We start from the raw sequence: 15,006 nt of genomic DNA on the forward strand, positions 1-15,006 counted from the left end.
GGAGTAACTAATTACATGAATCTACATTACGTACTTTAATGACAAAATATATCAAATGATGAACTAAAGCTCTTTTTAAAATGTATGAATAGCCTGTCTGGTATTAAAAAATGATTGATTACTCCCTAAACAATGTTTCAGAGGAAAGGGAAAGTGGATTTGATTTTGCGGGTTCAGTTCTCATGGTCGGTGTCAAGGCACCCTCTGACCTCTGTATGATGTGTAGTATGTATGATCATCCTCGTGCTGTTTTACGCTTCGACTTTTTCGAGATCCTCCCAATGGTTCTGTGGGAACCTGTGCAAACGTGACGGCAACGCAGACAGTTCGGGACCGTTTCAAAGTTACCACTTTATCATAAAAAGACAACACAATTTCACAATTTCAAAATGACCGCCTTTATCCTTGACTTATCACACACTGGTAAATCTAAAGCAGATTTTAGTAGACTTGGGTCAAATTTGACCCGAAACAGCCTCCTTGTAAAAAAATCTTTGGAGCACCTGTACAAAAACAAAATGACGTTAAATACTAAAATGTTGGGGTATTTTGGGTCACTCTAGGAAAACTCATCAAATTTCAGGTTGAACGAATAACATGGAGGATATTTTCACTGCTGTCAAATATCAAGACGAGTCAAATTTGACCCGAACAGTATACGAGGTTAAAAGAAACTAATTGCTGTAATTAGTAACCTGATGAATGGCATAAGGGTTGGTGTCTGGATGTGGCCACATGTCTCCATTGGGCAGATCTCGACTGTGTTCAACACCCTGTGGCATCATCTCCACGGCGAGCGTGGACGGACCGAGCATGTCCGTCGCGCGGTACGACCGAGTCAGGCGACGAAAGGACGAGGCATCCGAGACTTCGTCGTCATCGTAGAGGTCGTCCGTCAGGTGCTTGTGCTGTCCGCTCGAAGCTTTCAGCTCGTCGTGCAGATCCGACACCAGCCCCTTCACGTCCTTCACTAGTGTGGAACGCACTCCAAACAGGCAGAGCAGGAAAACCAGACCAGCGCAGATCCCCGAGACGAAATACAGAGCTACTCGCTCAGGCACTCCTGAAAGAAATGCATGTAAATGTCAGACTACAAGTACTCTCAACAAACTATTTGACGTATGCAACTTTAAAACCGAATAGACAATGAAGTGCTTTGAAGAGCTTCGAAAGGATTAACCCACACCGGGGTAAAGAAAAAGGATTCAAAATTGGGATAGCCAGCAGTCAGCAGATGATGTTGCAACTGCACCGCGAGGATTCATTTTTGTGGGCTGGCCACTTCTGGGAAGGTTCGCCACTGTCCCATGTTTTTCTCTATTTGAGGATAATGGCTCTCACCGTGGTTTGGTGGAGTCCTAAAGCTTTAGAAATGGCTTTGTAACGCTTTCCATCCATCCATCCATCTGTTTTCTATGCCGCTTATCCTCACGAGTTTCTCATCTGTTCTTGAAGTTCTCTGGATTGTGACATTTTGTTGCAGCTTTTTGAGATCTATTGCCCGACTTCAATAATTCACATGTGGGAAATATTTTAACCCCACCGTATGAATGAAAAAGGGGAATACTGAAAACCTATTTAAAAAATAAATATCTTTTTTTTTAACTCTGTAACAAATCCCTGATGATGATCAAGCCACATAAAACAATGATGTTTCCTTCGTCCCGTCTCTTTCATGAGCAGCATATTCCGTCAGATACTTTTAAGTCCTTTGTACGATAAGTCAGTGCACATACCCAACATTTTTTCTATCATCTCCAGAGAGTTGGTTAGTAGAACATTTTGTTGCCTGTAGGTGGGGCCAGTGTACCATCCACCTGCAGGCGAGAGGGGCCTTGGCTCAGATGCCAATTCATGCATGCTACCAAAAAAATCTAATCAAATAACATGAATGCAGCAGCGTAATAGTGGTGTTGTTGTTTACACTCACCGTGTGTGTAGTCCGAGATCATGAAAGGATCTGTTGTCCCTCGACCCACGTCTTCTAGAACATACCTGGGCACTAGATAGATAGATAGATAGATAGATAGATAGATAGATAGATAGATTTGCAATCGGTGGAGGTAAAGCATCATGTAGACGTCTCAGTTGAAACAAGCAAGCAGCAAATGACAGTTGGCTTCTCACCGCAAGTGTAGGACACTCGCAGGTGTTTCCTGGTGCCGGGGAAACACGGGTCCCCAAAGCTTTGAGCGTCAGCCAGCACCGAACAGTTCGCTCGGCCATGACACCGGCGTGAGACTCTCCTCAGAGCAGATGGCGACAAACACTCTGCAATGGACAATTGGAACACTTCCGATACATGTATGTGGATTGTGGATGTTGAGATGTTTTTGTCCAATCAGATTTCAGCGTCTACAGTATGTGTTGTCGTGTGTCTTCAGAATCAGTCGTGCTGGATGATGTAACTTCAACTATACAGCATGAGCGAAGAAACTGCTTTTTCTAACCGATCAGATTTCGATCCACACACATTAACACATTTAATAATCAGCATGTTTGGTGAGTTCGTTGTATTTTGTTTTTGTCATGTTATTAGATAAATATAGATTATGAACGGCTCTAGCTAATGTACATGGCACACTTGTGTGCTGTTATATTGCGTTTTTGGATAGAGAGCAGAGGTGTCAAACTCATTTTAATTGTGGGGCACTTTGTAATTATAGTTTCCATCTGAGGGCCATTTTGACTGCTATAATCATAAATGCCAACTCATCATATCATTACATATAAGTAATTGCTCTCACATTTCATTGTTATTATTTACTTATTTAACGACATATTGAATTTGAAATCAAAAGTCATGGAAAATCGTGACAATAAAATACAAACACATGTTAAATTTATGTTAAGGAGGGATTAGGTGAGAAAAGACGCCAGTAATATCCGTAAAAAGTAAATTAAAATACCAATTTTTGTGCGGACTTTCTGCCAAAATGAAAGGAACAAATCAATGTAGTAAGAAAGTCAACATGGACAGATTTGATTTGCTTTCGTGGGCCAGCAAAAATAATACGGTGGGCCAAACCTGGCCCTCGGGTCGCACGTTTGACACCTGCGGTATAGTCAGTTTCTTTAATTGGAACATGATCATGGCTGTGTTAAGAGTCAAATGCACAGCCCGCCACTGCTTCTCGCAAAAAGAGAAGTGAAACAATGAGCTGTGATTCATCCGACTGTGACGACTGCGAGTTCCGTTTTCCTGTGAGTGTTGCTGACCCATGTCCACCGGCGAGCCCCCTCCCTGAGGACACAGGGGCCTTCCGTGCAGGAGGTGTCCGAAGCTGGCCGAGTAGATGGCCAGCACGGTGCCGTTCTTACACGCCAGCCTCAGGCGTTCGTTCTCGCACACCAGTCTCGTGCGGTGGTGCGCTGAAAACGCAGCAAGACAGGCAAGTCGCCGTGTTTGGTACGGGTTTATAGAACAATGGACTTGATGCAAGTACAGTGGTGCCTTGACATACGAGTGACTCTAATTACAGGTTATAATTCTTCAAAAAAAAGTCTTTTTTTAAAATTGTTTATTGCCGGTTAATGTTTACTGTCAAACTAAACTACTGTATTCTTTATCCTCTGCAAAGTATGACTAATATTACTGCAGCTCACTGAGGAGCTGTGACCGTCTCCATGTATTTTTGTGGCTGTATTACAGCACAAAGTCCATTGAATCGAAGCAAAAAACAAATGTGTTAAAAACGGTTTCATTCTTCACATTCTTTTTAATTATGTCATCACTGTATGTTTTTATGCAGTAAAAAATGTTAGTAGTAAAAAAAAAAAAAAAAAAAAAATTATAGTGGCAGTAAAAAATTATATATATGCAAACTCTCAACTCCTCTACCTACCTGGTCTGCACTTGTAGTACACCAGCAGGTACTTGCTGGTGAGCGGGCAAGGGTCGTGCCCAAACACGGGGCCAAAGACGGGGATTTGACACGACCGCTCATCCTGACACTCTGACAGCACTTTCTGCATCGGAAAAACAACAACACAAAATATAATTATTTTCTCATAACAGCGAGTTTGTGTCACATTAGCACAACAGTCACCTTGATAGCGACCGCAGAAGAACACTCGGCGTACTCTTCGTCGGTTCGATTTGTCTTCTGGCCGGGACACAAATAGCGATGAGGAACGCGGCGTCCGAAGAAGGCCGATAAGACGGCCACGGACGTTCTGGCGGGACACTCGATGGCGAGCGTTTCTCCTTCGCAAGCGTGAGCCGTGTGGTTCTTCAGAACACTGTGCAGATACACTTCGGGAGAAAAGACAGAAACCCGAATGACGTCACATGTACAGAATGTTCGTGCACACTTCTTTTGGAACTATGACTGAGGGTTTCGTAAGGAGGCGTGCCTCAATGATGAATTATGAATTTACTGCCTGAATCATTTATTAACTCTAAAAAAAAAAAAAAAAATTATTTTAAATCCCAATTGCCGATGGTTGGCGGCGTCCCAGTTGTTGGGTGTAGCCGTTTGAGACTTCTCGGGACGATGACCACACGTGTAAACATGCACAACAATAGAAAAGTGTGTGTGTGTGTCTGTTTATTTTGGGCAGTACCAGGCACTAGCTCACAATGAACTAATTATTAGGCACGCACACACACACAACCACACGCACACAAAGTGCAAGCTTTTCCACAAATACATACAGTATATAACAACAAGACTCACAATATCATCAAACAAAAACGCTATCGTGAGTCAGGCCAGTCGGAAGTACAGTCATTTTGCTTTTTATACATAAAGTCCATGCTGGTCTCTACTTTTATTTACTTTTCAATCACCCTGTATATATATATATATATATATATATATATATATATATATATATATATATATATATATGCTGTATATACGGTATAAATTTGACCTGCAACACAACAGGAGGGTCAACGCTAATTTAGCTGACACTGAATACATTTTCTGGGGAAATTTCTATCAAAAAAAGTTCACATTTAAAAAAGTAAGTCAAGATTTAAAAAAAAAAAAAACTTTAAAATTTGACACACATCATGTAACTCATTCGGCTGCTTTAGTGACAGGCATTTCCTGAGTAGGTGTTTGTAAATTAGAACAATTCAAATATTTTCAGTGTATATAATAAAGATGTGATCACAGCAAAAATAAGGCCAGTTGAAGACATTTTTGCTCAAATTTTGCACGTTGAAAATATTTTTTTCTAGATTCTTCTTCTTTTTTAACCTTAAAATGGGTGAATTTGACCCACATCGTAACATTCTCTGCTGTCTACTTCGAAAACAATAGATGACCATTGGAGTACTTACAAGAGAAATCCGGAACCGAATGAGCAGTGTTAATCCCCAGAGCCAAAACCCAGAGAACCCAAACCAACCTCCCCAGCGCTGTCATTGTGTTCTCTTTTGTTGTAATGGCGTCTTGCGTTTCTGTTGATGACCCCGCAAAGACATCAGTGGATCAATGACGCCATTGTTTTTTTTTTATTTGTTTTTTTTTTCTCAGTCAGTTTTTTTTTCGTGTTGGGAATGAAAATGTGTGAAGTTTGCAATACACGATTGATTGTGATTTATGATTGTTGTTCGACATGCTGTAGATTAACGGAGGTTTTGAGATTTATTTGCCTGGTCATGTGATTTGATTGGCCACTTGTTGATAGGCAGAGAAAAGCAGTTATTCCCGCGACAAGGAACAGGAAGTGGGGCAGACATACATAAAGGAAATGATTTTGAGAATTTAAAACAATAGACCTTTTTTTAGGAGGGCATCGATCAGTCACGGCTTTTCGTCCAAACCCAAAATGTGTACACTTCCCAGTGTTTACGGTTTTTGATGCTATGCTAGGCGAGGCGAGGTTCGGCTAGGCTAAACTAATGAACTAACAACAACAGCTCTGTGCTGAATGCACACGTTTGATTTGTTATTCTTATTATTTATTTATTATTGTATTCATTATATTTGTATTTGTTATTATATTTTATTGATTTATTTAGTTGTATTTTATTTTGTATTATTTTTTCCCCCCCACATGTTGCCATGGTGCTGGTTTTGTTATTTGACAGGCAATTTTGCTTTATCTTGGTTGGAGGATTTTTTTTTTTTTTTTTTTTTTTTCTTCCATGTGTCACGGCAAAAATCCAGTTTCTCTCCTTGTCAACATAGAAGGTCCTGTTCGCTGAGATAAGGTTTTTGTTTTTTTTCCCCCCCAGGATGTTACTTCCAGTTGGTGTGTGTGTGCAGCAGAGATATGTTTCTGCCTCTTAAACAGATAGCGCCTCGCAATCTTTTTGTCTCTGAGAGAAAAGGGGAAGTGAAAGGTCTTTGGCGAGCTCCCGTATTTCCCGTTTCTCTGATGTTTCCATGAAGATTCTGGAAATCCGTACTGCTTGGGGGAAGATCCTTCCAGCGATGCCAAAATCAGCACTTTTCATTTTCTATTTGAGCATTTGTTTTGCTTTTCTTCCTCCAAGCCCGCTGTTGTCACGGCAGCCAAACACTTGCAAACCATTTCCCAGGCTGAGGCTGAATGGTGAATGGTATCATTTGTCACACAATCTCTAATAAACACTCCCTGCGTGGCAGCCGAGTGGAGAACATAATGTCGGCTTTTTGTTTCATTCAATATTTGTGGCGCTCCCTCATATTATTGAGCAAGTAAATTCCATTCAGCTCCATAAAGAAGGGTCAAACCCTCCAAGTCCAGATATCCTGGAATAGCGCGAGCCGCATAATCCAGATAGCAGGAAACCTCCCTCGCTTAGAGTTCCGGCAATGGATCGTTAATTTGAAGCTTTTCTTAGGGATTTCAATGTGATATGTTCATATTCGTCACGCTTCCAAAGAGTGATAAAAACTCCTCAAATCATTAGTGGGGCAGATAAGCAGAACTTAGATGGCATTTGGTGTTATTTAGTGTGTTTTTTTTTCTCCTTCAAATTCCTTGTAAGGAGAGGAACAAGTGAAGAAGGGAGTTTTAAATTCCACTTCCTCCTTTTATAGTCAGGGATACCCACTTACAGTAAATCTCCAAACGGAGCGTTATGTACTACTATTGTTGAGGGGCACGTTCACTTCATCGCTGGAGAATGACCTTTACTCCATTTGTATGATAAAAACGGCAAAAACAATAATGATGCATTCGTATCATTCCATACAAACTGTATTTTTTTCCCCTACCCAAGCCAGTTGCAGTTGACAAACCCTGAAACCAAAGTCCCAAAACTGAAGGAAATGTGTAAGAGCGTTCATGTTGAAAAACAACAGAACAATTGAATTGAACACAAGCATATTTCCATGCTTTGTTTCATACTGTGAGCTTATTGTATTTAATGAGCTCAAATCAGTCACAGGCTTATTAAGTCAAGTTTTGTTATGAAATAAATTCAGACCAAACGAGTCAATAAATGTCTTTCCATCCGCTTTCTCTCATTCGGGTTGCGGGTGAGCTAGAGCCAGTGGCGGTTCTAGGGGTGGACCTCAGGGGGGCCAGCGTCCCCCACCGCTGGGCTTGCCCCCCCCCCCCCCCCAAAAACAAAATCGCCCGGCCCCCATGAAAAAGCCCTTGGACCCAATCTGGTCACCCCGCTAAAACCGGGGTAGAAACGCCACCGGGCGGAGCCGATCCCGGCTGACTTTGAGCGAGAGGCCGAGTACGCCCTGGACTGGTCGCCAATCAGCCAATCGCACTGTGTTCTAGAAAAGTAATGCTGAGTAATTATGAGCAAACACATTTGTTTGGTATGTATGGATTACAGTGGTGCCTTGAGGTACACGTTTAATTATGATTATGATTATTATGATTTGATGGTTATGATGATGATGATGATGACGATGATGATTATTATTTGGCCACCTGGTGGCAGTATAATACGACAGTCAACACTCCTCAGGAAACTGCAGTATTATTTGTCGATCTTCGCAGAGGATAAAGAATATATGCCTTTGAGTATGGTCATATTATCTGTCTACATGTGTTGCTCGTTAGCCCATCTATGGCATTTTTATGGTTTGTGTGCTTTAAGTTCCGCAGACTTTTCTATGGCAAAGCTAGACGTACTGTATGTGGTTGTTTTAAATACACAGTTTTTGTGGAGTTACAATACATTTTATGACTATTTCTTGAGGTAAAGATTTTATTTAATGTCTGCGCAATACATTTGAATGGAATCATTATTTCAGTAGTTTAAAAAAAAGGATTTTCCTATATTCAAACTGTGCATAAAGTTACAATGGCTTAACCCTTTATTTTGTTTGTTTGTATGTTTTTTGTTCCAGTGTAGTACATTTAAGTACAGTTCAGTTGTATTTAACTTTTAAGTACAACCCATTTGCATTTTATCTTTTGGAACTGTTTGTATTCAAACATTTATTGAGGTATTTTCTTTGTTTCACGTTTGTGTTTTTTTTTTAGTTGTTGTTTATTTCCTATACTCAAACTTCGCTTAATGTTAGAGTGGGTTACAATAATATGAAATGTACTTTTTAGGAATGAAATCTCTGCTTCGTTTTTGATGAACATACATATGGGTATATTTTAATATGGGTCAATAGGTTGGTACTTTGAGAGCTAAGTTTTGTTTTTGTGTTTGGGTGGTGCGAGGTATTAAAAGTTGGAAAACCACTGCTCGTGTCTCCGTCCCGTGTCCAATTCTATGATTTGTATTAAATGACGAAAGTAGTACACCCCGTTATTCCACCCTACACGTCTCGCACTATCGGAATGCGAGGAGACCACATCAAAATGAGTGAACTCGTATGTTTTGAGTCACGGCTTTTATCAGATGCTGCCTATTGCTACATGCGCACAAGTTGCTATTTTAAGCCGCCCTCGTGGATTTTATAAGAGCGAGTGCCCCGCCCCTTCTGTGGGACCGCCGCCCTCCACTGACTTGTCAAGTGTGCCGAGGCCGATATATCCTGCAAACAAGCGGCAGCCCTGAGGTGTCCAGCTCTCTCCCGACATCAGCCGCTTGCTCCTCCTATCGCTGCTTTGACTTTGAAGTGAATAACAACTTTTGTTTTTGGGGACGGCATGGCACTGCGGCAACATTCAGACAAGGAGCCGAGCATTGAGTTATTTGTTAAGGTCAGTATTTCTTTTGTGGATTTGCACTTTCAACTTAAAAGCAAGAAGGAAAAAAAAGTAGTTGCCCCCAGAATGTTTTCATCTGAAGAAAGGCTTTCTGCCAATGAAATGAATGACACATTGTTACTTTAAATGTCAAAGGTCAGAGATGGAATCAATATAAGCAATCAGAGGACCTCTCCTTTTGATTTGCTTGCATGCAGCACTGACATTTTGACGTTTGCATCCATCAGCTGAGCGGTGGCGCTGTGTTTATCAGCGCGCAGGCGCGCAGGCACAGCCTTATCACGGCCAAGTGAGTGTGCGACGACTGGCCACCAAAGCCTCACGCAGGCACACCCACCGCACGCAACAAAATGGGCCCTTGTTCCATAACAAGAAATCCCTTTTCTATAGCACCTAGTCTGTCGAGCGTCACAGGACGACTGGGTTTGGGCGGGGTACGACCCCGGTAGGTTATTGCCCAAAATCCCGCTGCAAAAATACATGAGAGTTGTGAAATGTGCTTTGTTGGGAGGGACTGATGTTGTCTGGCTTTATTCGGTGATAAAGTCAAGTTACGGTGTGTCTTCAGAGCCTCCGATGTTTAAAACGTGACACAGGCACACCCACTTTAATACCCAGACTATAGAATGGTCATAAAGGGTTTATACATTTATAATAAAGCCCTTCATATAGGCGTGTTGAACGACTTAACATATCTTTAGTAGTAGGATTTGGCTCTATATTTGGCAAATTTTGCTATGTTCTACTATTTAAGTGTGGGGTGTCAAACTCATTTTTGGCACGGGCCAAATCACAGTTACGGTTTCCCTTAAAGGGCCATTATGACTACAAAGCCATATACAGTCAATGTAAAATGCCCTCTTATTCCTACATTGCGCAACAAATTGACGGATAACTAGTTTGGAAATCAGAAGTGAATGAAAACTGTCCAACTATTATTCATTTCATTTTAAAAGGCGCACGGGTAATCGAACACACTTGCAAATCTCAATGTAATTAAAGGGGATTCTTTTTTGATGATTATTATTTCAACATGAAGTTGATTTGCTTTCACAGGCCGGATTTGGCCCCCGGGCCTCGAGTTTGACGCCCGTAATTTAATTGCTCCGGTTTGTTTGAATTTTGAATCAACTCTCCGCCATCGTAAATAATGGAAATACAATGAAGGGCCTCATAAATTCTTAATTGTCTGTCAATATTTTAAGTAACATCAACATTGTCGAAATGAAGTGAAGCATAATTATTAGTCAAAACAAAACAATAAAATGACGTGGCAACACTAGACAAAAATAAAATTAAAAAATATGATGTCACGCATGACGACCGCTTGAAAGTTTGATGAGACCACTTGACAAGAAGAGTGTGTGTGTTTTAATAATGACATTATCTATTAAAGGTTTTATTTTAACAGATAATGACATTATAAAACACTTTATAAACAGTTCTAAATGACATACTGAAACTTTTTCAACAGTAAGTTTTGGCTCTTTAAATGGAAAATTCAAGTGTTTTTCAGTTGTGACGTTTCCCAAACGGTACCCATACTCCGTCCCCCCCATAAGAAATGGAAATGTAATGAATCATCATCATAAAACCTGTCAGTGTTAAAAAGAAGTTAACTGCTGTTATTAGTAAAAAAAATCTATACAATTCCACACCTTAATGATGACAATGTATAGTAGAGATGCTGGACAGACGTAATGGGACACATCAGGAGTTCTCGTGATGACAAAAAAAAAAAAGAAAGAAAAAAACTGTCATTACTGTGCAATACAATATTGTAGAGTCCTATTTTTCGCATTAAAAAAAAAAACTAAAACCACTCCCAAAATGACAGAACTGGACACGTAAGTGCAGGGCCGCTCCAGCATTTTCTCACTTCCGAATTCGTCCTGCGGGTCGGGATGGTCGGTTCGAGTCCACGGGCCTTGCTCGAAGCAGCCGCCGTGGTCACGTCGCGAGCGCACGTTCGCTTCTACCGCTGCGACACAATGCCCGCGTCCCACCGACCAGTGACCGCCCCGCCCTAGCCTGCGCGTTGGAAAGTTAACGAGCAGGAAGGAAGCGCCCGACCTCTGTTTTCTCTCCGCGTGTACGGCAGGCCGGCCACGACGGCGAGAACGTGGGCAACTGTCCCTTCTGCCAGAGGCTCTTCATGGTGCTGTGGCTGAAAGGAGTGAAGTTCACCGTGACCACTGTTGACATGAGGAAGTAAGCACGCCTCCGCTTCCTGTCGTGTCCTCAAAGACTTTCTATTAGGCGAGAGGAACTGGGATGTTGTTGTTTTTCCCTCTAATAGTCCAAAACATTTCACACCATCGTGGTGTGTATATAAGAGGTCTGTATCGCCTCTCCAAACAAACACGTTCTTTAATTTGCCCGCATCGTGTGAACTTCTCAGGGTCATTACTGGTGGAAAAACATGATCAGGAAGCCTGTAATGGATGCTGATAATTGAGGGTTTCAAAACACATAAACCAGTAATAAGATGGCGGGGGGGCTACTCCTACTCCACAGTCAATAGTGTTATTTCTTCACATGTAAAAAAAAAAAAAACAATGAGATGTTTCTCGATGGATGGAAAAGTCAGTTTCATTAGTAAACATCACATAAATCACTCTAAAAACACATTGTGGCGCAACAAATACTGACGAACGCTAACAAGGCACTTCAAATTCGGTTGCGCGTCGCGACTCACTTTGTCACCGATTTTATAATTCAGCGCACACGCTACCGACTGCGTCGCGCCCTCGGCTTCCGGCCGATCACAGCCCGCGGCACACGCCGCGGGAACTGGACCGGCCACGATTCTCCATCCTGTGTGTCTCGGTTTCAGGAAGCCCGCGGAGCTCAAGGACCTGGCGCCCGGCACCAACCCGCCTTTCCTGCTCTACAACGGCACCCTCAAAACAGACTTCATCAAAATCGAGGAGTTTCTCGAGCAAACGCTGGACCCTCCCAGGTATTGTACTCGTTCTATCAAAGCCTTGTTTGGGATCCCTAAATTGTCTCATAGAGGGAATGTGAGTGTCAATGGTTTGTATATCTAATATCTGCACATGAAAGTCACTTTCTTTTGTGTGAACAGGAACAAACTGAATGAAAATGGAACATAAAAAAAAAAAAATGTTAGCTGTAGATTCTGAGGCAAGGTACCCGCTGCATGTGCCACATGCAAAGATCTGCAAACTAATTGACAAGTGTAATTCAGTGGCTTGCTCATGAAGCGCTGCCTTCTCGAGCGAAAATTCCATCGATGCTTTCACTGTTGTTATTGTATTGCAGTTTACGCTCACATTTTTAGACTCGGGGCTCAACAAGTAGCGGTAGCTCCACCCCTAGTTGTCATGGTAATGAAAGTCGGGAGGCGGGGTGAGCAGGGGCCCATGTGCACGAGACAGGCTGATTTCAGCGAGGCTCGAAAATGAGGGTGAAAAGTACTATCGTTCTTGATCCTTGGGTTCTTGTGTTAATTTCCACTCTATTTATTGTACTGCAGTTTGCGCTTGTGTTTTTAGACCAGGGCTCAACAAGTAAGCCTACATTATCCATACCATTACTATCTTTGTAAAGGCATACCTTTTTTTCATATATTACATTGCACACATGTAGCTAATGAAGTGTCCCGTGAGTGCACGAAAACAATGAACGAGACGCATGTTGAAAGAAACACATCCTCCCTGTGCAGGTATCCGCACCTCAGCCCAATAAACAAAGAGTCTTTTGACGTGGGTGCTGACATTTTTGCAAAGTTCTCCGCCTTCATCAAGAACACACCGAACAACGCCTGTGAGTCGGCTTCCTTTTGGCCATCGTCGAAGGTGGATCGAATAAAGGTGGACAAATCACAACTACGCTCTTATGTCCGATCTCCCAGTTCAGGAGAAAAACCTGCTACGGGAATTTAAGCGTCTGGACGATTACCTGAACTCTCCCCTGCCCGAGGAGATCAACCACAACTCAAGAGGGAGAGTCGGCGTCTCCGAGAGAAAGTTCCTGGACGGGGCCCGCCTAACTTTAGCTGACTGCAACTTGCTGCCCAAACTGCACGTCATCAGGGTGAGACAGTCACTATGAAGAATGATCATACATCCTGAACGTAACCATAGAAGTCATACAAATTTGCGACCATATTTATTTGAAAGCTTGAAACATAATGCCGATACAAACTATACACGTGAGGCGCAGGTACTATTTTGGCCCACTTTGGGTCGTCTTCCTCACGTTCTACGCTGTAGTATCTGTGAGTTTGAACGTGTGTGTGTGTGTGTGAATGCGTGCGTGTTGGGTGACGTCCGAGCCAGCGAAGAGAGTGTAGAGTTTGCCGTGTTGGAGAGCCATTAGCCAGTCTGCGTGTGGAGTTACTCGGCGTGTAAACTTGTTAAGGAATGTGTTTCTTGCCGTTTGTTCAATAAAGTGACAGTGGCAGCTGCATCCTGTGGAGGGATTACAATTTGTTCTCACTAGCAGTAGAAGGCTGTATAAAATTAGCTAACGATGTTTTCATTTACCATAGACGTGCAGTTGCATTAGCCGGCTCTGCTTTACACTTCATCGTCGTTTTTTTTTTTTTTTTTTTTTTTCGTGAAATGATACCAAACTTGGGACATTCTTTGTCTTTTAGACACTCTTTCCTGCACGTATTTTGTACGATTTGGAAATCTGTGATACAGTGCAGCTGCAAAAAGCTAACCGTGACGTGGCGAGGGACGAGTGTTCAATTATTATGCCAAAAGGTCACAATTGCGAACATGGAAAATGAACAGTATGTAAGGGTTAAAAGGCGTGCAGGTGTTCCTAATGATTTGTCCGTTGCGTAGAGGAAATGACACGCGCCCCTGGCCCGCATTTGGCCCAGCATGTGGATTGTTAAGTGTCGCATTTTGTTTTATACCAGGTTGCCTCCAAGAAGTACTGCGGCTTTGACATCCCGGCTCAGTTGACGGGCGTGTGGCGGTACCTGCACAACGCCTACGAGCGGGAGGAGTTCAAACAGACGTGTCCGGCCGAAATCGAGATCGAGAAGGCTTACTTCGGCGTGGCCAATAAGAGGAAATAAAATGTTCATTCGCCATCTTTAGAGGGTTTCTGTGTGGTGCCAAAGATATTACAAGTACAACCAACAGTCACCTAAAGACAGGTACAGGGAAACTTTTTGGTTGTTTTTGTTTTGGGACTTTGTATTACAGTTCCTCTGAGGTTCCTTTTTTTTTTTTTTTTTTAAGGATTACCCAAACAAGAATTGCCCACATGCCACTGGTTTCCCACCATCTCAGAACACACTTTTTTTTTTTTTTTTAATTGTTTTTGACTGTTTTAGTCACCTACGAGGCCAATTGTGCTATTGACTGTTAATTTAATTGACCAGATTTGTGTTTATAGTGTACATACATACAATATATTTTCACAGCAGAACCCCTCAAATCTGTTTAAAAATGTTTTTTTTATGCAGTAAACCAACTATTCTTGTGTGTCGTATTCTGTACTAGCACAGTTGACATGTTGGAAATGTACAACTTTCAGACAAATAAAACAAGCAAAGGTGTTTGTCGTCTTGATTGTAAAGATTGTGCGTCTGTTGTCAAGCTGTAATGTCTTTCAGCATTTTTTTTCGTTGACTTTTTTTTAAAGAAAAAAAATCCCATTTACGTGGAATTTAGGACTGAAAGGATTAATCAAAAAAAAAAAAAAAAAAAAACTCAAATAATTTGGTCAGAAAAAAACTAAATCTGTGCCTTCGCCGACTAATATTACTGCAGACTCACATACCACTCCGTGGACAAATGAGTTGTTGTTTAATAATGCAAAAATGTGTGTACAATTACTCGATTAATTGGTAGAATGAGCAAGTCTAAAAACATCAGAGAACTGCAGCCCAAGTAGAAATATCACCAAAAACACATGCATCAATTGTCTAATAGTTTATTAGGT

At 41.8% G+C, this 15,006-nt stretch overlaps 2 protein-coding genes across 3 annotated transcripts; one reads left to right on the plus strand and one right to left on the minus strand.

The window, feature by feature from the left end:
• Positions 1-374: 374 nt before the first annotated feature.
• On the minus strand, positions 375-8,946 carry si:ch73-335m24.2 (protein eva-1 homolog C). The gene is made up of 9 exons (XM_061686629.1): positions 8,856-8,946; positions 5,294-5,413; positions 4,050-4,255; positions 3,846-3,969; positions 3,220-3,372; positions 2,128-2,271; positions 1,931-2,002; positions 1,737-1,817; positions 375-1,063 (listed from the first exon to the last, which is right to left on the minus strand). The coding sequence occupies exons 1-9, from the start codon at positions 8,944-8,946 to the stop codon at positions 675-677; spliced, it is 1,380 nt and encodes a 459-aa protein (XP_061542613.1). The 3' UTR covers positions 375-674.
• clic2 (chloride intracellular channel 2) lies at positions 8,431-14,620 on the plus strand. Of its 2 annotated transcripts, none has more exons than XM_061685526.1 (6): positions 8,431-9,069; positions 11,141-11,286; positions 11,912-12,037; positions 12,764-12,864; positions 12,953-13,134; positions 13,973-14,620. In XM_061685526.1, the coding sequence occupies exons 1-6, from the start codon at positions 9,016-9,018 to the stop codon at positions 14,132-14,134; spliced, it is 771 nt and encodes a 256-aa protein (XP_061541510.1). In that variant the 5' UTR covers positions 8,431-9,015; the 3' UTR covers positions 14,135-14,620. The 2 variants fall into 2 exon arrangements, with proteins under 2 accessions (XP_061541510.1, XP_061541509.1); XM_061685525.1 differs by having other exon boundaries at positions 8,434-9,069; positions 11,177-11,286.
• The last annotated feature ends 386 nt before the right edge of the window (positions 14,621-15,006 follow it).

Source organism: Phycodurus eques, chromosome 9, assembly GCF_024500275.1.
Source record: "Phycodurus eques isolate BA_2022a chromosome 9, UOR_Pequ_1.1, whole genome shotgun sequence".
NCBI lineage: Eukaryota > Metazoa > Chordata > Actinopteri > Syngnathiformes > Syngnathidae > Phycodurus > Phycodurus eques.

Coding starts and splice junctions, on each gene's coding strand:
- si:ch73-335m24.2 (XM_061686629.1), bottom strand. CDS start 8,946: ATGTCGGGAGAGAGCTGGACACCTCAGGGCTGCCGCTTGTTTGCAGGA. Junction 4,256..5,293: donor TTCGGTTCCGGATTTCTCTT/GTAAGTACTCCA, acceptor TTTCTCCCGAAG/TGTATCTGCACAGTGTTCTG. Junction 3,373..3,845: donor GTACTACAAGTGCAGACCAG/GTAGGTAGAGGA, acceptor CTGCGTTTTCAG/CGCACCACCGCACGAGACTG.
- clic2 (XM_061685526.1), top strand. CDS start 9,016: ATGGCACTGCGGCAACATTCAGACAAGGAGCCGAGCATTGAGTTATTT. Junction 12,038..12,763: donor CAAACGCTGGACCCTCCCAG/GTATTGTACTCG, acceptor CTCCCTGTGCAG/GTATCCGCACCTCAGCCCAA. Junction 12,865..12,952: donor GAACACACCGAACAACGCCT/GTGAGTCGGCTT, acceptor CCGATCTCCCAG/TTCAGGAGAAAAACCTGCTA.